Here is a 25,928-nt window from a genome sequence, read left to right on the forward strand (position 1 = left end):
GGTCTGGGATCTCGGTAACGTTGGTTTTTGGGTCACCCTGACTCGGTTCTGAACTTTCGACCTCTATTTGACGTCACGTCTCCAGCGAGTAAAATGTTAAGCATAAGAAGCAGAGAAGATCTGAAACCATATGTCACATTACACAAAATACACAATCTGATGTCTCAGTGGAATATTTAGCTTTTAACAGATGGTTATTATCCGCTAATGTCTGTTTATCGCTATACTCGGATTGTCGTCTGCATGTGTGGCCTCGTAATTAATAATCAGAAGTTGTGACAGATTAAATCCATTAGAGAACATTGAAAATACAGGATTTAGTTACATTACGGGAGGCCTGTTTGAGTTCACAGAGCGAAAGAGGAAGATTTCTTCTGTTTGTGTCAATTGTTAAATGTTAATTACACAGTATTTTCATTAATAACAGACACACAAGCACACAGACAGAGTTTTCCATGAGAGATGATTCTTTCTTTTGTGTTCCATAGAAGAATACGGGTAATAAATGATGACAGAATATTCATTTTTGGCTGAATTATTCCTTTAAATGAGCATTCATTTATAGCCAGAACAAGAAAGAAAGTGAGGGAGAGAGAATTACTGAGAAAACATATCCTAGTAATTGTCTCAGAGATAAATCAACATGAAAAGGGTAATGTAGCTCTAGATTGTGTTTAATGTCTTTTGATCCATTCATCATTAGAGCATCTAACTTGGCCCAAATGAGAGCTGGTTCAACCACCAGCGCTGTGGAGCTTCATTAAAGTCACCCCACTGCTGTTCATTTATAAACATCAGACCACAATCAGACACAAACTCTCAGTGGCTGAAACCACAGACCACCAGCTACTACAAACACACTGACCCCTCAGCAGATCTTTCCAAAACAAACCATGTGTGCAGTGTGTGGATGAGCCGCAGGGTCTGGAATATCAGCTGTGTTATGATAATGGATAAAATAACTTCCAATATAAACCCGAAAGACACATATAGCATCAAAAAACAGATTTTTTTTTTTTTTGCTCTTGACCTAAGAATTTGATGTGCTGTAACATTCACAACACAAGCTCCACCCAGAGCCAAATATTTAAACTTTGGCCTGTTTCATGGAAGAGTTAAGGTCTATTTTTGCCTCAGAAACACACTGAAATAAAACAAATCTAATTAATCTTTTACTATGTAGGATTTAATGAAGCGCTAGACAGTGACAGGAAAACAAACACTTTCTGTACTCTACTCAATATAGTTAAGAACCTTAAAATTCATTTAGCAAATGCTTACAATCCTCAAGTTGTGTTCATGTCTTTTCCCCAAAGACTAATTAATTCATCAAAGACTAATTGATTAATATTATTGAACTGGTCTAAAACGTCATACAGGTTATACATTTTTTGCTTTTACACCAGTGGTGTTCATGGACAAAAATGAGCAGCCTACAGAAACCCACTCATAATTGTCTTATGCTGTTATATTATTACCCAAATAATGGATTCAACCGTTTTGTCAACTTGTTTTCTTTCAATTGACCCTTTTCAGAGAGTTTGATTGCCATTTTTTAACGCTGGTGGACTTGAACTTGAAAAATGGTGTGTACTGACATCTCCCTGCGTTTGAAACAAGAAACCTTCTGATGTTCATTCATGTTTATTTTGTGCTATAATTAGAAAAGAGATGATCAGTTCACATGCTGCTTGAACTGAAGAGCTAAAGCAATCTGTCACGACATATTAAAGAGCCACAAAACAGTATTTATTGCTTGAATTTCTTAAAGACAATCTGAAAGCTGAGACTTTTTTCATACCTAAAGTAACCTGCTCTGTCTTGTCTGTGCGCACAGTTTTCTCTTTGCGCAATGTATTTTTCACTGCGTGAGAAGAGAACATGATGTGTGGCGTGAGAGGCGTGGTTTGCTGGACATAGCAACAGTAACGAAGGGGGGCGGGTCTTTGCGAAGCATCAATTAGCACAGGCTTTGTATTTCTTTTTGGAACTGATTGATCATAGGCCTCAATGATCTAAGCTTGAACAATGATCCAGAAATGTTTTTTTTTTTCCACTGAGAAAACTGTCAATGACCATATTAACACCAATTTTTACATAACACTTATTAATATTCAGCAACTTGGCTTATCTTAATTACAGGAATATTTTTGCTCAAAAATGAAATTCTGTCATCATTTATTCCCTCAGTCTGTGTTCACTGGACTCCAACGTTTGGTTTACAACGTTCTTCAAAATACCATCTTTTATGTTTCACAGAGGAAGAAACTCAAATTTGACATATGAGTGAGTAAATGATGACAAAACATTTTTGTGTGAACACTGAACTAGGCCAACACATGGAGGACAGCCAATCAAAAGTCAAACAAAAGCAAAAGGTCTTCTCAACACAAACAGCTAGAGTTCAGAGGGGAAACGATGATGATCCTGTTAAACCTCATTGGAAGAAACCATAACATTATCACTCAACATGAGATAAAACTAAATGCGTATCAAGTGTTCAATATGCCGTTTGTAACTGAAATCAATCTATTTTCCAAACCACAGAGGTGGCCTTTTTCCTTACAGTGGCACATCTAAATTGCTACCACTCATTGCTCTCCTCTTTACTCATTTATTTCTTTTAATTAGCAGTGGTGTCACACTCTCTTTATCCATCTGTGAGCTGCGAGTTTGTTTCTGACGCTTTGGTTTTTCTTAATCCGCACTTTTTTTTCCACGCAGCGTGCCAGGGAATGCTGATAATGAGCTTAAACTTGTGTGTGTACGCGCGTGTGTGTGAGTTCTCAGCATGAATGCTGTGGGATTAGTCAGATGTTTACCCTCTGTGTGTGTTTGGCTGTTTTAATTGGCCTCTGCAACGTTCATTCTTTAAAATTCCCTACAGGGCTCACAGTCAACTCAGCAAGAGTGCACACACACACACCGACACAACTAAAGTACGTCAGGAGGATTGTTGATTACACAGGGGCTCCTTTGCTGCGGTGGGAGACCAGAGACACGGGCAGTGGCCCCATGGTCATCAGCTCAGATGTGAACAGGAAGGGCTTAGCTATCTTTGCTCATAACGACAGAGAAAAAAATATATGCAGAAACGGGTTGTGTGTGTGTGCACGTTGTCGCTCTCTCACTCAAATCTAAGAAGTCAATTTAATAAAACCGGAGAGAATCAAATCCCAGCTCAGAGAGGAGGGGTTATGAGTGGAAATGAATAAGAGAGATTGAGTTTAATTCATTTAAACTGCCCGTCTCGCTCTCACTCACACACACCTCTCTTTTTTCTCTGATCCTTCCATTAACAATGAAATCCTCTGAGCAATTCAAGAAAAAAAAACATATCAACAGATCACAAGAACACAGATTAAACAGATTACAAACACACACGTTCTAACAAAGCCACATCAAACCTGGTGGGTGGACAGAGACCCCGCATAGAGAGAGATTTATAATTGAACTGACAACCTCAGACATGAGCCACATGCATTGCTTCATTAACTGTTGTTAGATTTATTTAATTCCATTGTCTTTCATTTAATTAATCATTTTTTTCTTTTTCGTCACCATTTTGTGTGTATTTTGACAGTTTTAAATACACACACACACACACACACACACACATATTTATGCATGTAATAAAAAGTAAATAAACATCAGACATTAGTGCAAAAACTTCATACACAGACATTCAAATTATATATACAGATATATAAAGAGATAGAAACCTTCACTATGCACAAATATCTCTCCCGAGACTCCTTACTTCGCATCTTAGAATCATCATTACACCTCAGCTGGACTTGAACTGGGTTTGTGTGTGTATAAGCCTATTATCAGGTTTCAAAAAGAAGTTCTGCTGACTGAACAGATATTTCTTGTTTACTTAAACGTTCTGCACTGAGGGACTTACTGGAACCATACTGAAGCTGACAGCCAGAATGCTACAACACTCTGATTTCTAGGTCAGATACGGTGTGTGCGTGTATGTATGTGTGTATAAGTGTGTGCCCGGCTAAATCTGTGACATTGTAAAAATGATTCTATTATTGTAAGGTTTCCACTATAACCTCTTTCACAACTGATATCGGGAATTGTTGTGAGCGTTCAGAGACCAACCGATGCCTCTAGATTGCTCATGTTCTGGACCTAACTGTGCATTTCAAGTGTTTACACAATACAAGTTTAAGCAAGAAAAAGGACTCGCTTTAGTTTAGGGCCAAATGAAAATGTGAAAGAAAAAAAAAAACCTCTTGAAATGACTTTATGGGAACCCTCGCTAGTAGAAACGTTTTATAAATGTGTCAAAAATCTTTACATTAAAAAAAGTCGTGTGCATAATGCTGATGCAAAAAACTAAATCTGAATGAGAAACAAGAAACATTATGCTCTGTTCAACAACCCGACTTTAAGTGCCACACTGAACTGTGAGAACATTCTCTCTAATTAGGGTGATTGATCAAAGAATTATTAAAAGATTAATATTAAAGGAAATGGTAAAAGACACTGTTCACATTTGTCACAGTTGAAGAGGATTTGCATCTTAAAAGTAAAGATAATGTTATTTTCCTACCATTATAAAGACACTAAAGAATGACTTCCTGCTGATGTCAATGTCATCATCATGGCATAAAATAACAGCTTCAATCAGTCTCAATATCTTCTCGTATCAGGCATATCGGAAAGGGGCTTTTCCGACGTCCACAGCTGTTTTAGCTACATGGTCTCAACTAGTTTGATCTGACAGCTTGCAATAAAGCTGATTGGCTGAAACTCAGAAAACAGGAAGCTATAAGATCACTATATATGCTATACGGTTTGTATAACACATCACACACACAATCCTACACAATGTTTCCTTCTGAAGCCCATAAAAACACACCCTCCCACACACTGTGCCCTCTTTAAGATCCACTTCCCATGCAGATTTGTGAGGATAATTCCCACAGTTCCATTCTCTGCATCTCCCTGGAATGACACCCATTTCCTGTTCCCTGAGGGTTATTACAGGAAGTGGCCTTCCTGTCTCTCTCTGCCTGTATTTGTTTTAGTCTCAAGAAAACATGCAACTCTGACACAACCCAAACAAAACATTCTCACAAATCGGGTTTTATGAAAGCCCTTGAGAATGCTTTCAACACCTTACACAACTCAAGGAGAGTGTTTAGAAGAGCATCTTAACTTCAGAATCTCAGGTTAACTCATTGATCGCTCAGGAAGTGGAAGGACTATTATATTTAAAAGTGATTGTTGTTACAGTAAATACCTGTCTGTTGTAGAAGGGTGTCCGTTGCGGGCGTTCTGTTTGTGTGTGTACGGTGAGTCTGGAGGCGTGTGGATCCGGTGGTACCCGCCGTGTTCCAGTGAGCCGATGCCGGCATATGGGGGCTCCTCAGGAGGAAGTGAGGTCAGGGTGGACTGGCTGAAGTCCTGGATCTCTGCATAATCTCGTTCTCTGGCCTGACGCTGACGAATCTCTCGCGTTTTAGCCTGGATCCTACAAAGACATACATTAAAAAAGGAATATGCACAGATTAAAAATAAAAATCAGAAAAAATAAAAAAACAACAGAAAGACAAGTAATAATGGACAGATCCGGATGAACATAACACTACAAATGAAGAAATGTCTTGATCTGGCGAGGAAAACGTGATTTATTCCAGTATAAATTAATGAAGTTCAATTTAGTTCAATTGGGCGTTAACCTAAACACCTGCTTGTTATAATGTTAATGCTATTAATATTAATTATTTTATTAGCATTTCTGGCATTTTTTTGTTTGTTTTTATTGATGCATTGACAACACTGTATACAATAATATATACAATATAAATAGACAATCATATTAATATATAAATATTCATATGTATATTAATTAAATAATGTTAATATTACATTATTTTATTAGCATTTGTAGCATCTTAATTTAAAAAAATTATATATATACACATATATATACACATACATACATACATACATACAAGACAACAGAAACTTTATAAAAACACAAAGAAAGATATTTTGAAAAAATATAAATAAAAAATATTTATTTTTCCCCCACTGACTGCAATTGTATAGACAAAAACAATCGTTTTTTTGTGTTCCACAGAAGCAAGTCATGAAGATTAGTAAACTAGTAAACGATGCCAAAATTTATTTTTTTATGAACTATCCCTTTAAACCTGAAACCAGTAGTTTCTTCATAAAGGACCTAAAAACATACTGAAACACCTTTCTAACCCCCATCAAAAGCAAGATGATAAATGAGTGCGTACGAGAGAGAGAGAGAGAGAGAGAGAGAGAGATTAAGGAAAAGATTGAAAGAGTGGGGATTTCTCAGCAGGGCAGAAGGGAAAACGGGAGGGGGTTCACATGGCATTATTAATAAAACAACATGAACATGCACACACCTGCAGGTGAACATTCACATGATGAACTTAAAACAACTAAAACATATTAGGCTTAGCTAAAGCATTAGTTTGCAAACACACACAAAATATAAAAGCATCATAATGCTTTAACAAAACACAATGATGACACAAACAACAGGACAGAAACAATCATTGAGGAAGAAGGTTAGAGGAAGTGGGTATGGTAAAGTGTCAGGAAATGCCTCTGATTAGAGGCTGATGATAGTTAAGATTAGCTCTGACTCTGTGTGTGTGTGTGTGTGTGTGTGTGTGTGTGTGTACCTCTCTTGTTCTTGTCTCATTCTGCGCATCTCTTCCTCCGATACATGAGTTTCCTCTGCCTTCCACTTCGGACCATCCAGACGCTCGTCTTTACGGTATTTCCCAAACCTTAAACACACACAAATGCATGTCACAAATTAATGGTATGTGACAATTCAGCAGTCTTCTCGATTAACTGTTCAAAAGCCCAATAACAAGTAAAAATATAAGTACATTTTATGTAAGTTGCATTCAAAAGCTTACTGCTTCAAAATACTAGTCACGTGTCCCTTCAATTGTAATGGACATTATGCTTCTGAAAAAAGCTCTTAAACCTGTCTGCTCTAATTAAACCACCGTTAAAGCTCTTAATCCATCTATTCTAATTCATTTAACAAACTAATCACTGTTTTGCAACTCTGCAAAGCAGAGAGCGCAAAAAGTCTTCTCTTCTCTGCAAATCTTTGTTTTATCAAGCATATCGATTCATTAATATTCCGCTGACATGTGCGAGGACTGAAGTGTGTGCGAGGAAGCTGAAAGGAGTTTCAATGCCTTTGTATGCCTATGAGTTCTGATATTCGGTGGAGCTCATTAATATGTAGAGCGCTCATTAATATGTAGCAGGTATCTTTGGCTCAGTGAGGCAGATGACAGCCATTAAAACACTCCACTGCCCCAGAAGCAGTCTAAAATATTCGACGTTTTCAAAAATGATTTATCTATTGCTGACAGATTGAAAAAGCTTCAAATGAGTTGGCGTTCTTGCTTTCTCTCCCCTCCAGTCTTCTCGTATCTCTCCCCTAAACTTCATGGAAACAAACTTTTACTTCGTGTCTTGGATGTGATTGTCCATTCTGCCTAGAGCTCAGGAACATACCGTCACTCCACAGAGCACAAAAACACACAGTCTATCAATATTAATTTAGATTTCAATCCCATTATTTTTTTAATATTAGAACAGGAAGTCTGAATACTAGTGAAATGCACTGCTGTCTACATACTGCACTATTTCAAAAGGTTTAAAAAAAATATATATATTTTTTATTTAATAAAATGCATTTAATTGATCAAAAGTTATATTTTTTTAAATACTAAACAGCACAACTACTGTTTTCAACATTAATAATAAGAAGTTTCTTGAACACAAAAACAGCACATTAAAATGACTTCTGAAGGATCATGTGACGCTGACTGCAGTAATGATGCTGAAATTTCAGCTTTTCCATCACAGGAATAAATTACATTTTCAAATATATTTAAAAAAGAAATGTACTATTTACAATATTTCACAATATTACTGTTTTTACTGTATTTTTGATATAAATAAATGAATGAAAATAAATTAAATAAATGCAGGCTTGGTGAGCCTAAGTGATGTCTTAAAAAAAAAAAACTTGGAAAATATTACTGGTGCCAAACTTTTAAATGGTAAAAAGCTTAATTAACAGTTTAATTAAACTTTAATAATGCTGTTTCTAGCTATTATATGATGCAAACACTGTAAATTAACATTTTCAATTAGATGTTTTCTATCAACACTTTTCAGTAATTAATATTTTCAAATCAATATATATTAATTTCATGCATTCTGGGACTATAATCGGACATCTAATGTTTTGGCTAAAAAAAAAAAAAAGAGTTCTTGATTTCAGTAAATGAGAATAATGAAGAAACTCTGTGATGTTATTTTGAACACCCTAGCAACCACCTAACAACACACCAGAAACCACCCAGAACACCTTTGCAATAGCACTGCATCCTGCCACCTTAGTAATGTGCTGGTGAGATTTGCCTATCCACACACCACTCATTTTCTTCACTCACATCTTTCACCAATTTTGTTGCTCTGCCTATTGTTGGCAGAGTCTTTGAGACGGAAACACGCCTATGATGCGTCGGTGGGCAGCTCACTAGGCTTTTTATTCTATTGTTGGGTTTTGAGGTAATTAAGGACATGAATAAAAAGTGCTCGGGGCTCATCTGCACTCTTATCATCATTATTCTTAGTCTCTTTTATCTGACACAAAAAGCTGTTCAGATCTGCTTTTAATTACCTGAACATCTCTCCAAGACCCTTGAGCATTCCTTTCTTTGTTTTACCCTTCTCTTTCTCTGGCTTCTTTTTGTCCTTCCCCCCTTTTTCTTTCTTCTTGTCGTTTTGAGGCTGGTTGCCATTGATCAGCAGTTGCTCGGTGACGGGAAGCGGAGTGAGATCAGCTACCGTGGAAACAGAATCCCGCCCCGATCGAGAGCTTCCTTCAGTATCCTCTTCCACTAATAGAAAAAAAAGAAAGGGAAAGCTGTTATTAACAGTCATAATCAACAAACTTTAAACCAGTTAATCAAATTAACAGCCGTTATCTCAACATGTGCCAAATATTAGTGCATTTCCTGATTAAACCGTACATGTGTCCATGCACTCCTCTTCATCCTCATTGGCTGTTGGCCTGTCGTACGATTTGTCAATTGCGGCTCGGAAGCTCTCGTTGCAGCCCCGCCCCCGTATGATGCGTGGCCGTGGCCGGTGAAAAGGCATGTTGCCGTTGAGCATCACCTCAGCGACGGCAGTCTGTAAACTTTCCAGAGAGCTGGACTTCTTTAGACCGAGAGACGGGCCAACATCATGTGAGGAAGAGCCTGAGGAAGAGTTCGCTAGTTAAACCACAAAGCACAATCAACTAGTCATGCATGCAGTCTGTCTGCCACAAATCTCAACTGTAACCCTGATAAAAGCAGCTATATTTATCTGAACGTTATGTGGAGTGGAGTGTGTGTATGTGTGTGCGCGCATAAGCTGCTATCGTGTGTAGTCAGCCATGAAGACGTGAAGATGCGTTTCTGTATTAAGTGATGAAGATAAATGAATGCAAGTGGAGGTAACGAAAGATTGCGTGAATTTATCTTCATCACGCAGCGCTGTCTTATTGAAGCGTGTCAGACCTCCCCTGCTATTTTTAAACATAATACAGTTGTGTGTTTGTAATATTGCAATATTACAATAAAATTGATCACATTTAATACGATTTTCAGAACAAAATGCTTTACAACACCACTACAACCTGTTGTAGCTCCATGGCAATAATATATAAAAATACAATAATTTATGTAAAGAAAATATATGTCAAATTGAAAATAAAAAGGGGGTCAGTGAGATTTTTTTTATTTTTTTTATATAAATTAATATCAATCAGCAAGGTTGAATTAAACTGATTAAAAGTGACAGTAAAGACATTTATGTTACAGAAGTTTCTATTTCAAATAAAATTCTGTTCTTTTGAACTTTCTATTCATCAAAGAATTCTGAAAGCAAACATATTAAGCAGCACAACTGTTTTCAATATTGATAAGAAGAAATTAATTAACTGATAATAAGAAAATTCTTAAGCACCATTAGAATGATTTTCAAGCATATTACAATGATTTCTGAAGGATCATGTGACACTAAAGACAGGAGTAATGGTTGCTGAAAATTCAGCTTTGCCATCGCAGGAATAAATTACATTTTAAAATATTCAAATAAGAAAGTCATTTTAAATTGTAATAACATTCCACAATATTCCCATTTTACTGTATTTTTAATCAAATAAATGCTGGTTCTATGAGCATAATAGACTTCTTTAAAAAATATAAAAATTGATTTATTTATAAATATCAAGTGTGTATTTTAGTGATTTCTGGATAATTTCATTGCTAAATTGCAGAGTATGAATGCTGTAACCTGTTTTAAGCTGTTCTGTTTATGAGAGTGGTGACAAACGGGACTAGGAAAGTAATCAGTTATGAAAGAGCAGGAAAAAATGATCTCAGCACTGAAGAAAAACAGGCAAGGATTAAATAATCCTTCAGTGTGGAATAGAAGTGAGTGTGTGTGCAGGAATAGAAGTGCAAGAGTGGTCATGCTTACCTGGGTGGTTTTCTGTGTAGTGTGTGAGGTTAATCTCATCAGCCACTGAGGGGCACACACACATACACATACATTGACAGGACGGTTAGTTTGACCATTCAACATGCAGCAAGCAACCAGGCAAGTATCACCATCAACAAATCAGACGACAGAAACAATCAGTCAGTGCTCATTAACAAAACGGTGTGTTTCCACAGTGATTCTGCTGATTCAGTTATCACTTTTCCACTGAGACCGTGCCGGTGCCCAAACTGACGTTTCCCTCCCTCCCTCCAAAAAAAAAAAAAAAAAAGCAAAGCGGGAAATCACTAACGTCAGACACCAAAATTATTCAAAACCCCAAATAAATGCAAATGCGAAAAACTCCAAATAAAACACACAAGTTGTCGACTGGCTCTGGAGTCAGTGGAAACACTGAGCAGATGTGCAGAAGGTTCTGCAGGATCCCTTGTCTGCACTCTGGCACCAGCTCCATTTCAGTGGTAAAGCGGTAAGTGAGCAACATCTAGCAGAATTGGATGAGTGGAAACAGTGTTCAGATTAGAAAGCACATGCACAAGGGAGACCAGTGCAGACTTAGTGACGGTGGAGTGGTGAATGGTGATGCCCAGAATGAGAGGCATTCTGAGAAGTGCTCTTATAAAGAGAGGAAAGTAACTTGAGCAATGGATTAGATTTCGGGGTGGGAATTTATTTACTGGGACCGACCTTTAGAGTATCTAGGCCCAAGCACTGTGTTTGGGACTGATCTTTATAGAGTATTTAGGTCCAATTACTATGTTTGAGATGGAGCTTTAAAGCATTTATGTCCAACCTTTAGAGTATCTAGATCTAAATAATGTGCTTCGAGTAGATTTTTTAGAGTAATTAAGTCTAATTACGTGTTTTGAAGACTGACCTATCACAACTACTGTTTTTGAGATTGACCTTTACAGTACTGAACTCCAAGAACTGTGTTTGGGACAGACCTTTGGTGTATCTGAGACTAAGTAATGTGCTTTGAGTTGATCTTTAGAGTAATTATGTCCAATTGCTGTTTTTGAGATTGACCTTTAGAGTATTTAGGTACAATAGTTGTGTTTGGGGCTGATCTTTTGGTCCAAGCACAGTGTTTGGGACTGATTTTTACAGTATCTTAGTCCAAGAACTGTGATAAGGACTGGCCGTGAGTGTATTATAGATCCAATCACAGCGATTTGGTCTGACCTTTAAAGTATCTAGGTCCAATCACTGCCTTTAAGACTGACCTTTAGAGTATCTAGGTCTAACTACTGTGTTTACTGTGCTCTTACAATGTGACTAAAGGTCATTTTTAAGACTGACCTTTAGAGTATCTAGGTCTAACTACTGTGTTTTGGGGCGATGTTTAAAGTATTTAATGCCAATCACTGCATTAAGGATTAATCTTTAGAGTACCTAGGTCCATGCTCTTGGACTTGCGGGTCTTGATGATGTCAAGTTGGCTCGCGTCTCCATACTGCTTGGTGCGTTTCTCAGACATGCTTTGCCTGCCAAAGCCTTCCCTCTGAAACACCCCCTCGTCATTAGCACTGGAAGTGCTGAGGGAATGAGAGAGAAAAAGAGAGAGATTAAATCCCAGCACAGTGTCCAGCCCTTGGCCCTGTTCTAATAACCGAGGCTCCTTTGACAAACAAAGGAAAGGCCATGGAATCAATTACAGCAGGAAGATCGTCAGAAGAGTCAGAGAGTTGATGCTAGAAATAGAAACAAAAACAATAGATACTTCAATAAATAAATTACAAAACTTTCTAAACTGTCCACTTTTATTTACCTGTCAGGAAGCTCTTGGTCCCAGGGTGGTGGCGGAGGCGTCTCCACAGCGAAACCCATGTCATCATGAGAACTGGATGAGGATTGGTCAGACAGCTGGGTGGGGAGAACATGTGGCCTGTCATCTTCAATTATGACCACGTCATCCTGAGGCATGTTCACCGTCGGCGAGAGCTGATAATGATCTACAGCGAGATAAGAGCAGGAAGGGGTGTAGGGACAATCAAATTATGTTATTATTATACAGTAATCAAGTAATACAGCTAATCCTGATCATGGTGGGGGGTTCGTGATGTGCAGATGGTAAAAATAAAGATGACAGTGTTATTTATAATTCATGCAAAAATAAATCACCTCATTTTGAGCAAAGCAGGTCACAGAGAATCACGAGCAACAGTGAATCATTTGTGTCGTACTCTGCATGTTGAGAGATTTACAAATTAAAGACATGGTGTAGTCCACTTCCCTTGGATATGCTTGCTTGCTCTTACATGCAGCCTGGAAGCAATTTGCATGGCTGATTTTCTATATCATCTCATGCAAAAAAAAAAAGGCCCTTTTTCCAGTAAATACAGAGAGAAAGTATGCATTTTAGAGAGATTGCTGTTAGCTTGTTTGTGTTTTTAATCTGCTCAAATATTTCCCACCCTAGTCTAAAATAAAGCCCATGAGAAACACTTTATTTTTTCCCAGTACATACTTCAATAAGTGAAACCGTGTGGGATACAAGCAATCACAAAATGCACTACGGTTGGGAACAAAGTGCTTTTTTAAAAAGAAATACTGTAATCAAACGATTCCCTTCATGCTCTTTAGCTTGTTAATGGTTCTTGAGTATCTTTTTCCGTTAAACACTGCACTTTTATTTTTCCAATAGAGATTTTAAGAAAGGTTTCATTAAAGCATAATAAGCCATGAATCAAACAATAACATTATAAACTTGGATTTGAAGGAAAAAAAAGACAAGAGTGTATACTTTACAGCTTTAACAAGGGAAAGAACTACAAACCCATAAAGCATTGAAAATTACATTTTTTATTTAAAAACAGTAGAAAAACATAAAAGTATAGGTGCATTGGAGATTTCTTTACAGAATCATAGGTAATGTAGTTTTACCTCATAGTTCACAGTACCTGCTCTTTAGGGTTTACAAGTTATCAACAAAAAAATTTTTTTTTTAGCAATGGCAAAAATGAATGGGATTTTTTCTTCCAGAAGATAACTAATGTATTCTAGTTCTCTCCACCACACAAATACCTAATACACTAATTAATTCAAAAACCAATTCAAACCCTCATAGCATGAGACATTAACCTGCTGTATGTTCATAGAGAACCTCACTCAAGCAGATCCAAATCCAATCAGCACACAAACAACAACATTACCCCATTACTAACACATTTGCTATGGAGGGTTTAAAAACATGTCTTTAAATGGATGGTCACATTCTGATCAGAGCGAGTCTGCATCTTTCTGCAGGAGTGCTTGTGGAGAGCGAGCAAGTGAAAGCCTGTCTGTGTGAGTGTAAATGGATGGTATGGTATGAGCGTGATTCTGCATATATATTGAGGAAATGCAAAAGCATATGCACGTCTGTGTGTGGCACCCTGCTACTGTCATTTCCCATGAGTGGATTCAGTTGTTGACAGGCAGGATAACAGCTCCGGCTGGGCTCTCTCTCTCACACAGAGAGCTTTCAGTGAACCTCCACAGCTCTGCATCTGTTTGTCCAGGGTAACACTCATATGTTTTGTGTTAGACCACATGTTTCATTCACACTGCAGCCCAGAGATGCCACTTCTACATCTGAAACCTGATGCTGCGTTCAAATGTGATTGCAGAGAGCATCTGGTGATGGTTAACTTGCAAAATAATGCAAATAATTACTTAATTGGGGGAAAAATTTAATAATGAATACCCAAACCCATTTGTTCTGATATACACTATATTGCCAAAAGTATTGGGTCACCCCCTTCTAATGAACATGTTTGACTACTTTAGTAGTTTCTATGAGTACAAATCTTAATGTTTAAGCATATAATGATATTCTAGGGAATTGTGTGCTTCTAATTGTATAGCAACAGTTTGGACAGGACCCTTTTCTATTCTAACATGACAGTGCCTCTGTGTATAAGGCACGGTTCAAAAAGACATGATTGATTCAGTCAGTGTGGAAGAACTTGACTGGTCTGCAGAAAGCCAAGTCCTGATCCCAGCTGAACACCTCTGGTGTGACTTTATATGCAGATCTTGAGCCAAAAACTCATCACCAAACACCAATGACTTGTATAGACACTATAAGGAGAAAAGTGTTGGGACACCCCCTTCTTTAGAACAGAAAAAGGCACTAACAAAACTGTGGCAAGAAAGATGGAAACATAATTCATGCATTTAAAAATTATATTTCCATCTCTGTTGCAACAGTTTTGGACATGTCTAAAATGACTGTACCTTTATGTACAAGTCATTGGTGTTTGGTGATGAGTTTTTGGCTCAAGGTCTGCATTTAAAGCTTGCTTACGTATGCGTGTCATTTTAATGAAGATCTGTCTATCCATCTATCTATCTATCTATCTACATTATAAAAATAACATTAATTCATTTAATTTATTATATTTGTTACTTTATTTTATATATAGTGAAATTGAAATATATGAAAGATGCTAAAAAATACTTATATTAAATGATGCATTTGATTAAAAATAAGATATTTACACACATAAGCTTTTCTCTAAATTTAGTTACATATATGATTGATCTTTTAAAAAGAAAACCATAAAAAAAATTGAAAAAGACATTTTACATGGCTTTTGAAAAGACCAGCTTAAACTGACAAAAAAAAAGCAAATCAGGTTACACTAGCACAGAAATGACAGATTTAGACCTTTAAGTGTGCTGGTGTTGTAACTCACTCATTTTACGATTATTTGTGTTGGCTTGTGGCCTCAGGTTGTCATCAAGCCCCTCGATTCCGTATAGCGAGTGTGAGATCCGTCGCTCATGGTCATCAGGAGACGGGCTCAGGGTCCGCTCTAACCCTCGAGGACTGCATCGGCTCTCACCCTGACAGAAACCAGAACAACAAGAACATCATAATTCAAATCACACAACCTCTGAAATTAACTTCTAAGAGATTTAACTGGCTACGATTTAAATTCTGGTTTATGTTGTGGTGACCAAGCGGTCAGAATCAGCTCTGGAGGGCTCTGGCTCATTCAGATGCAGACACTGAACACCTAGCATGATGGGAAAATCTTGCGCAGTTATGTCCTGCTCTGGCTAAGACAATTACCATCATTATCGGCCAAACTTTAATAGGCCTGCGACACAAAAATGCATGAGTCCATCATAGTTTTCCCTTCAGAATTACAGAAAATACTTCTAGAAAGCCCTTGTGGATAAATTCACGAAATGCAGTGACCTCATTGCCTGGTCTTTAAACGGATCAGACGTTCTCTAGAGAGAGAAAGAAAGAAAACAGCACATGGTCGACCTTAATGTATGCTGAAGTAGGTATGCTTTTTCTGCCTGTTTTTAAATTCAAAGCAAGATTAGAGGAAAAAAAATGTGGCATAACAAAATACGACCAATAATGAGAGAGAGTTGAGATGTAGCAAGTTTATTCCTAATAAAATGTTCTTAAGATGTTTTTAATGGAACGGCCGTTTCATTTCATCTACATAACTAATACATGAAGCACTATTCACAACTTCACATGAACCGTGATCAAAGCTGTCAGACTCTCATCTGCTTGACTCTTCTCTCTTTACCTCGGGGCGTTTGTTGATTCGTCTTGCCACAATCAGATGAATCATCCCTCGCTTGTTGCCCTCCGTTGACATGGACTTGCGCAGCGTTTCCATGGCGTCCTGGTTTGTCTTCCCTAACAACGACTCCCCATTGACTGCGATTAGCTGATCGTTTACTCGCAGCCTTCCGTCCTACACCAGGGAATGAGATTATGAAGACCATTCACCATTCAAGACATTTAATATACACTGTGCTACTCATAACAAAACTATAAAGACAACGACCGATTAACTGGTCAATCATTTATATAATAATCTTATGAACATGAATCAATTACAAAGAATACCATTTAAAATTCAGTAAGATCAGCAAGTGTGCGTGAAATTGATCAAAAGTGACCGTGAAGACATTTATAAGGTTTCTTTTTTTAAATGAATGCTGTTCCTTTGAAGTTGCTTAATCCAAATTAATTATGAAATTAAATTATTGCCGTTTCCACAAGAATACTGGGCAGCACAATTGATTTCAGCATTAATAAAATTAAGAAATGTTTGTTGAGCCCTAAACTTGCATATTACAATGATTTCTGAAACATTATGTAACACTTAAGACTGGAGTAATGGCTGATGACAATTCAGTTTGCATCAGAGGAATAAATTATATTTTAAAATATATTTAAAAAATAGTTTTTAAATTCTAATAATCTATATTTCACATTATATTTATTTTTGATCAAATAAATACAGCCTTGGTGAGACATGGACACTTGCTTTAAAAAAAAAAAACAGCCTCAAACTTATGAATGGTTGCGAATTTATATTAATATTTTCATGATGGAAAAATATAAAAATATCTCTAAAAAATTATAATATTAAAAATATATAAATATATATTCAAATATTTTTCCCTCAAAAATGTGTGCCATAATCATCAAAAAAAAATAATTCTAACCTTGCATGCTGCTCCTCCATTGATAATAGCCTTGACAAAGATGCCCAGGTCAGCGTGACTCTCTTTTGACCTGTTACCCTTGACACTGACTCCTAATCCCGCCGAGCCAGAATCACTCAGAGGCACTTCCAGCGTCAGGAACTCACGCATCCCGTCTGGGGTTAAGACCAACTCCTCGTCTTCTACCTTCTACAGAAACAGACAGAGACATTACTGTAATTACTGACTGTATAGAAAGAAATAAAACTTGGTCGTCAAATAGCGGTTTCATTTACTTTATCAAAATAATTATTTTGATAGAAAACGGGAGAACAAGGACAGCCTGGAGAAACGGGTTCATTAGAAAGAAATTTATATCTTCATGTTAAGACACTATCATGTTCATGACCTCTTAGACCGAGCGCACACTAAAAAAATCGGTTGTTCAGAGACATTATATAAAGACATTTTCTCACCCTCATGTCGTTCCAAACCCATATGACTTTCTTTTCTGCGTGGAACACAAAAAGTGCAATTCTCAGGAAGCCTTATTTGAAAAGAGTCACTAGTGCAATTCTTCAGAATGTTCTTTTTGTGCTCCACAAAAAGAAATAAAGTCACACAGGTTTGGAATGACATGAGGGTGAATAAATGATGACAGAATTGTCATTTGTGGGTGAATTTTCCCTTGAAAACATGACAGGATAGCTTGTTTCTATCTCGCAGTGTACAATAGACTTTAAACACTATGAACCTGTTTTACATTCAAGTCACTCTCCTGTCCATGATGTATGTCCCTGACACACACAGCTGCCATTTTCACCTGCTTCTGAAGGAAATGCAGCACATGTAAATGAGGCAGCTTTCATAATAAATGATGCCCGCCAAACCTCTGCTCTCTGATTCAGACACAGATAATAAACCCATTACTTCTGATGCTCTTCTGACCTCTCCAGTGACTCCCTCATGTTAGCGGCTGTCAGTGCGTGAGTGTTTGTGTGGGAGAGAGATGAGACAGCTTTAACAACCATCTACTGAGTGACTGCTCTATAAAGTCTATCTTTATTGAGCTTTAATCACCTTCACTGTAATGGAACAACCTCCGACACACAGACACACACACACTTGTGTTCAGAAGGAAATGGATGGCTTTCATTTAGTTCTCTCCTGCTCTCTGGACCACCACTGTTAACGCAGATCTTATCAGCCTTGAGAGGTTAATGCACAAACAGTGGCGGGAGAGACAGAAAGAGGAAAACAGACAAAAAGAGGAGAGAAACAGGATGAGCTCACAATGAGCTTTCACACTCACAGTGTTTCTGAAGCATAACAGCTGCAGCTCTATACAGACCAAATGTTCGAATTCAAGGTGCGCAAGTCACATTTAAATCAAATAACTGATATTAGATTTAATAATCACAACCAGATGAGCATGTGATAATAATGAGTAATTTACAGAGAAAATCACAGCAACATAAGTCTATTAATACAGCAGAAAGATACAGAGGTAATTAAAGGCTTATAATCATCCATAAATGACTGAAAATGAAGTGAGAACATGAATTTTAATTTTTGGGTAAACAATCCTTTCAAGAAACTGCAAGTGCTGGATCAGGATCATTAAAGAACATCAGAGACACATGCACATTCTTTACTGAACAATTCCACCGAACCTCTTTGTTAGCAGTTCTTCACATGTACAGATGTAGAGAAGTATGAGCGGGTGTGAAGATGTGTGTGCAGTTCTTACCCATTCTCTTGTGTTCTGCACTGCTGGTTCTGTGTTCTAAAGAGAGTGAGGAAGGAGAGGACTATGGTAATACTGCAACTGAAAACCCTTAATGGTAAAAACAAACATGCACACAGCGCAACCAAAGACGGATCTTAATATCACTCCACCTGGGGTTAATATCATATAGGGCGAATTCAGTTAAATTGGATTTTTGCCTATGATATGAATGTGAAAAGTGACCCAATTTTACCTGGATTGACCCTTTTCGAACTGAGGTAAACCAATGACATTTTTAAAACACTAGTAAAATGAAGAAAGTTGAAATGAAAATGGCTTAAAAAGCTAACCGAAATAAAATAATCAAACAGAAATAGTCCTCTTTATAGGGCTCTCATTGAAATGCAAATGGCAAGAGTGTGTGAGGAAAATTGCAAAACTTAACCTTGACTCAAACACACCACTTGTCAAACAAGCGTGGTGAGACTCTAAATGTCAGAGATGCTGTTCAATATAGTGATGGACAGTTTTATGAAGACATTAGCAGAAGTATTTCACACCTCGACACTCTCACAACTGTCACTCAAACACACACACTTCCTCACCATCTCTCTGGGTAGAAAGGCCTCCTCCTGTCTCAGTACCAGAAGAGTCACAGTCCCGCCCATGGGCGTCGCCCTCAGCAGAGAAACCACCTCTTCCTGACCACGCCCATTAAGATCCACCCCATTGACCTGTAGCAACCACAAAATCACTCGTTTGTGATCTGAGCGTCATCATGATAAATAATAATGTATCATATATTTACACTTTATTTATTTAAAATCATTTTATTATTTAAAAAAACATAATAAAAACGTCTTTATTTTCTTTTCACCTCTAGCAATCTATCCCCTGCTTTCAGTCTCCCATCCTGTATGGCAGCTCCTCTTGGCAGAATGTTCTTCACGTAAATAGGGGCAGAGCCTCCAAGAGGGACATCTCTTGACGTGATGCTGAACCCGAGACCTTCAGGCCCTGACAGACACAGAAAACACACAGTTAAAAGACAGACCTAAGGATATATACACCTATCCATTTCAACCTTAGAAACTGGTGCTGTATGATTAAAACCGTGTTAAATGACCATTCATAGATTTAACGCTGCATAACACATGTCTGCTGGTATGATGACACTGGTAAAGCCAAATGATGAGAGGGATAGCATAATATAAAATAAAAAAAAGTGAATACATTACACATGAATTAATCCAAAAATAAATTCATTAATTTAAAAAATTGAAAATGAATAAGTAAATAAATAAATGTAATATTAAAGAAAATCTGTGGTGTCTACATTCAGGTCAACTGCTTGTTCAATGATCAATTTGGGGGGTTCGGTGCCTTGCTTAAGGGTCTCGCCTCAGTCGTGGTATTGAGGGTGGAGAGAGCGTTGGACATTCACTCCCCACACCTACAATCCCTGCCGGACCTGAGACTCGAACCTGCAACCTTCGGGTTACAAGTCTGACTCTCTATCCATTAGGCCACGACTGCCCCCAAGAGTGCAATGCAGTAACACTTTACAATAAGGTTTCATTAGTTAACATTATTTAAGTACTTTAGTTAACATGAATTAAGAATGAACAACATTTCTACAGCATTTATTAATCTTAGTTCATATTAATTTCAACATTTATTAATGCATTATTAAAATTAAAAGTTGTGTTTGTTAACATTAGTTAATGCACTGTGAACTAACATGAACTAACAACTACTGTATTTTTATTATTCTTAACGTAATGTATTGATCGTTTGTTCATGTTAGTTAATCCATTAACTAACATCAACAAATGACACCTTATTGTAACGTGTCATACCAAAGATGCTAAATACTTTTTTTTTAAAACTTATTACATTATATTATTACAATATTGTTATATTATAAAAAAAAATATTATGCTTTAGAAAACCTTAAATGCAGCTTTTGTTATTAACATATGTGACCATGAACCACAAAACCAGTCATAAAGGTCAATTTTGTGAAAATTTACCCTTGAGATACATAATCTGAAAGCTGTATAAATAAGCTTTGTTAGGATCGGACAATATTTGGTCGAGATACAACTATTTGAAAATCTGGAAACTGAGGGTGCAAAAAAAAAAAAATCTAAAAATTGAGAAAATCACATTGAAAGTTGTCCAAATGAAGTCCTTAGCAATGTATATTACTAATAAAAAATTAAGTTTTGATGCATTTATGGGAGGACATTTACCAAATATCTTCATGGAATATGATCTTTACTTAATGTCGTAATGACTTTTGGCATAAAAGAAAAATCTGTAATTTTGACCCATGCAATGTATTTTTGGCTATTGCTACAAATATGTGACCTTGGACCACAAAACCAGTCTTAAGTGTCAATTTTTTTTAAATTACGATTTATACATCATCTGAAAGCTGAATAAATAAGCTTTCCGTTGATGTATGGTTTGTTATGATAGGACAATACTTGGCTGAGATACAACTATTTGAAAGTCTGGAATCTGAGGGTGCAAAAAAATTTAAATATTGAGAAAATCGCCTTTAAAGTTGTCCAAATGAAGTTCTTAGCAATGCATATTACTAATCAAAGTTTTGATATAGTAACGGTAAAAAAATGTCAAAATATCTTCATGGAACATGATCTTTATTTAATATCCTAATAATTTTTGGCATACAAGAAAAATCGATAATTTTGACCCATACAATGTATTTTTGGCTATTGCTACAAATATACCCCAGCGACTTAATACTGGTTTTGTGGTCCAGGGTCACATATCACCTCTGGTCTTGGAAATAGTATTTTTATATTATATTATATCATTTTTAAGTGCCACTGTCAATCTGTAATCTGTACTGTTTTACTACATAATATTTCAGTGTCAGTTGAATAATTCAATTTAGAGTACATTTGAAAGGACTGCAGTGTAAAAGCATTCATTTAGCTCTCTAATTTTTATCCCACACATTTTTGAGTCTGCTTTCTGTGTTGAATTTTTCTCTGTCTGCACGTGAGTAACATCAGAAGCTTGCTGCTTAGAGAAACAACAGGCTACAGCTTGTTGATGGAGACTACAGGACTGGAACAGAAGCCACCTGGACTACATGGGGTCTGAAAGGCAACACAAGATCGCGACCTATCGACCCAACAGACTGGGCTTAAACCTTCCGAGGTGCAGACATTGGAGACTATGTGAGAAGGCTGAGATAAGAGCATCTGAGCGTGAGAGAGAGAGAGACTGAGAGTGAGAAAGAGAAAGTGGCCCCACAGGTTGAGTTCAGTCACACTTTTCAAAAAGAACACTTGCGAGTTTTCCTGTGTGTGTGTGTGTGTGCGACTCGGGTCCAATAAAACACTGAGAGAATCAGACAGCCATATGGAAACACATCACACTGACACGCGGCGCTGCCTAGCAACGCTCCCTGCACCGCTGTTCCGTAACCTCACCACCACCCCGTGCACCCGCTGGGCCACCTGTCCACACACAGGTGCCAAGACTTGTGCCAACTGTTGTCAATCATTTCACATCCCACACCTTTACAGCAGGGACACACACACACACAAACAGGAAGGAGCTGTTGGCAGATAACAGAGCAACATTCTCCCAGCTGAATCAGTACAGCAGACTCTGCAGGATGGGAAATATGCTCAGCAATAGACATCTGGATTCATTAGCACAGCCTTAATCATAAACAGGGCATAAACCATATTTTAACACAGCCACATTGCACATTAACTCATTTTAATACAAATAACAAACAAACATAATTAAGTTATTAAAAAAAATTATATATAAAAAAAAATGTTACAATAAAAAAAATTAATAAAAGGGCTTTTACAAGTTAATTTAGCACAATTAATTATATTAAAGTGTGTTAAAATTATAATGCCTATTCAATCATTTAATTGTCTAAAACAATAATTACATGTTTTCATTCATCTTCAAATTAAGCTTTTTAATATATGCTGTAATCAACCAGTATAATGTGTAGTTTTTTTAAATCAAGTGACAGTCATTTATTATTAATTTAGAGAACACAACAGGACGCCTTTACTGATACCTTTTCTAAGCTGGATTCCAAGTCTCCGCCCAATTTTCTTTGTGAAGCCGGATGTGGGGGTGGGGCTTAATCCTCTTTGGGGAGAGGAGGCGTGACCTGATGGAGGTTTCCCTGATTGCCCAACAGGATGATGGATAGGGGAACTGGTGTCCAAATGGTTATTCGGTGGGTGTGGCCTGTGTTGCGCCAATCGGTGAGCGGCGTGATCAAGGTCGATGGGGTCATTGGTGAGGGAGTCAGGGCTGAAATGTCCAGAAAGGTCAATGTTTGCTCTGGGGTTGTGTTCATTATGGGATATCTGCTCGTACTGGGATCTCATGGTGGATGGTACCACGTGGAACAGGATGACGGGAGAACACATTGCCTGACGAAACATGTTCTGAGCTCTGAGAACAAACAAAAACACACAAACATTCAGGTTTATGAAATAATACCATACAATTAATATTCAGTATTAAAAATGTATTTAAAAAAATTAATAAAACGTGTGTATTTGTACATTTATGTGAGAGTGGATGGGTTTTAATCAGAATGTCAGAGAAAAGAAGAAAGATGAAAGATGGAAAGGATGGATGAACGAATTAACAAGTGTAAGAATGGATGTATAAACGGATGAACAAATGGAAGAATGAATTAAATGAATGGATGAACAGATGAGGATGGAAGGATGGATGAATAAATGGATGAATGAATGGATGGACATCTGGATGAATGGATGTATGGATGAATGGGACTGATAGATGAACGTCAATGGATGGATGGATGAACAAACAATGGATGGATGAACAGATATGGATTGATGGATGGATGAAAGGATGGATGGATGGATGGAGAGATAGATGGAAAGATGGATAGATGCACGAATGGTTGTATAAATGGATGAATGTGTGGATGAACAGGACTAATAGATGAATGTCGATGATGGATGGATTAACGTAAATGGATGGATGGATGGATGAATAGATGAACGTAAATGGATGAATAGATGTGTGGATAAACAGGACTGATAGATGAATGTCAATGGAGGGACAGATGAATGTTATTGGATGGATGAATGAAAAGATAAGAATGAATGGATGAACATAAATGGATGTGTGGATTAACAGGACTGACAGATGAATGTCAATGGATAGATGGATGGATGTATGGATGAGAATAAAATGATGTAAGGATGGATAGATGAATGTAAATGGATGGCTGGATGAATGCATGGGTGAATAAATGTTGACTGACAGATTGATGAACGGAAGGATAGATGAATGAATGGATGGATGAACAGATGGAGGACCAAATGACCGAGCAGAACAAATGAATAGATGACATGAAGAGTAAGGAGTTAAATGGACAACAAGCACTCTGTACACATCAGATGTCAAAGGTCAGAGGTCAGGTCTTACTGCTCAAATCTGACATTCCGCAGGTCTCCATTGTTGATCCGAATGATGCAGTCATTCTCCTGAAACAAACCCTGGACATCAGCCTTTCCTCCACGCTCCAAACGCTTCACCAGCAGACCCAACGTCCTGCAGCACACACACACACACAGAAACACTTAATCTAAAGATTTCTGAGATGTATTATTTATTTAGTCATAAGCATCATCCATTTGAAATGAAACATTAATTTGATTGATATCGAATCGAAGAACTTGAAATTAATGCAGCATCATAAAGCACCTCTGAACGAAAGCTAATTCCTCAAGATAAATAACGTTCTCCATCTTTATAACCCTGCGTCCTGTTGCTGCAGCAGCTCGCCCGGAGAGAGATGCAGATCACAGATATAAAGCTGCTTTTAGCTAGATTGGTTTGCCTGGTGACCGCTCACATAAAGATGCTGTTTAGATATTCTCTCTCTTCTGGACAGACTCTTATGGACTCTCTGCAGAGGATTCAATGACTCTTGAGTCACACAAACATTTAGTCATCTCAAATCACACACGGATCACAGAACATCAGCTGATGCAGAGGAAAGATATTCAAGTAAACTAAAGCAGAGCTCTTGCTGGATTCAGGATATGCCAGGGACCAAAAAATATAATAAAATTAATTTTAAATGTATTAAAATTACTACTCAAGAACATTTGAGCTAAACATTAACAAAAAATGTTTTTTAGCACTGGTGATCATGAGCAAGGTCTATGTTCAGTGGTTGAGTTTCCCAAGCTGAAAATGATTTATTTTATATTACTTTCGGCCTTTTATTGATTTAATAATGGAGTTTGGTGGTTGTTACCTGCGGTCTCGCCCGCTGAAAGGCACCACATGGATACCAAGAGGACCTCCGTCATTGGACACTTCCACCAATTTCACAACATCACTGGAGGACCGAGGGGAAAAAAAGAAAACAAACCATCAGAGAGAGTGAATAAGCATGCAGTTCTACGTAAACACCAATAGAGGTGGAGTCAAACAAAGTAGGGCAGAGCCAGAATGCATAGGGCAGAGTGAAAACATGCAAAGAGTCAGAATGCTGCGTTTCAGCTGTCACACAAACTACACTTTTGCATCTATATAGACATTTTATTTGTTGGTCACGCATCTATACAGACTAAAAAGTTATAAAATTGGTCTTAAATGTGAGATAGCGTTTTAATCATTATGTTCATCAAAGATTCACACCAAAACACTCATTTTGGCATCAATGCCATCACATCTAGAAAGTGACAGACAGAACTGTGAGAGACTCGAGTGAGAGCATAGATGACAGTTTATGAGAGATTAATTCAAAATATTTCAATCTGATCTCAGCGTTTAGAAAAGAGTCATATTTTAGAATAAAACTCAAGAGCCGAAACATTTCATTACCTGCAAATCAAACTGACAGCATGAAGGAGAGATTCACATCAAATAAGAGACAACCACCGCTGCTGTCAGTCAGAGCATGTGTGTGTGTGGTACTTACTCCAGAGATCTCACTCCCATGTGATCTAAACATGTATCTGCACGTCCCACTGGCTCAATCCTACCGTTCTCCTCCTCATCCTGCAACAAGAAGGAAACCGCTTAACTCAATGCACTGCACTCAACAAAATCCTTCAAGAAATACATTTGACATTAAAAGAACAATGTA

General features: G+C 37.4%; 1 protein-coding gene across 2 annotated transcripts in view; it reads right to left on the reverse strand.

Moving 5' to 3' along the window:
* The window catches only part of pard3ab (par-3 family cell polarity regulator alpha, b), a 75,794-nt gene that overhangs the window by 16,497 nt on the left and 33,369 nt on the right, over positions 1–25,928 (reverse strand). The window contains exons 6-22 of one of the 2 annotated variants that reach the window (XM_079380150.1): positions 25,761–25,840; positions 25,092–25,175; positions 24,254–24,379; positions 22,857–23,242; positions 19,650–19,789; positions 19,378–19,506; positions 18,794–18,829; positions 17,065–17,253; positions 16,134–16,304; positions 15,276–15,426; positions 12,365–12,548; positions 11,989–12,131; positions 10,573–10,617; positions 9,075–9,305; positions 8,723–8,942; positions 6,687–6,794; positions 5,261–5,491 (exon numbers count right to left, since the gene is read on the reverse strand). In XM_079380150.1, coding sequence (XP_079236276.1) covers positions 5,261–5,491; positions 6,687–6,794; positions 8,723–8,942; positions 9,075–9,305; positions 10,573–10,617; positions 11,989–12,131; positions 12,365–12,548; positions 15,276–15,426; positions 16,134–16,304; positions 17,065–17,253; positions 18,794–18,829; positions 19,378–19,506; positions 19,650–19,789; positions 22,857–23,242; positions 24,254–24,379; positions 25,092–25,175; positions 25,761–25,840 — 2,654 coding nt within the window. The remainder of the gene's footprint in view (positions 1–5,260; positions 5,492–6,686; positions 6,795–8,722; positions 8,943–9,074; positions 9,306–10,572; positions 10,618–11,988; positions 12,132–12,364; positions 12,549–15,275; positions 15,427–16,133; positions 16,305–17,064; positions 17,254–18,793; positions 18,830–19,377; positions 19,507–19,649; positions 19,790–22,856; positions 23,243–24,253; positions 24,380–25,091; positions 25,176–25,760; positions 25,841–25,928) is intronic. The other variant, XM_079380151.1, reaches the window with a different exon arrangement.

This window comes from Barbus barbus, assembly GCF_936440315.1.
Source record: "Barbus barbus genome assembly, chromosome: 26".
Lineage (NCBI taxonomy): Eukaryota > Metazoa > Chordata > Actinopteri > Cypriniformes > Cyprinidae > Barbus > Barbus barbus.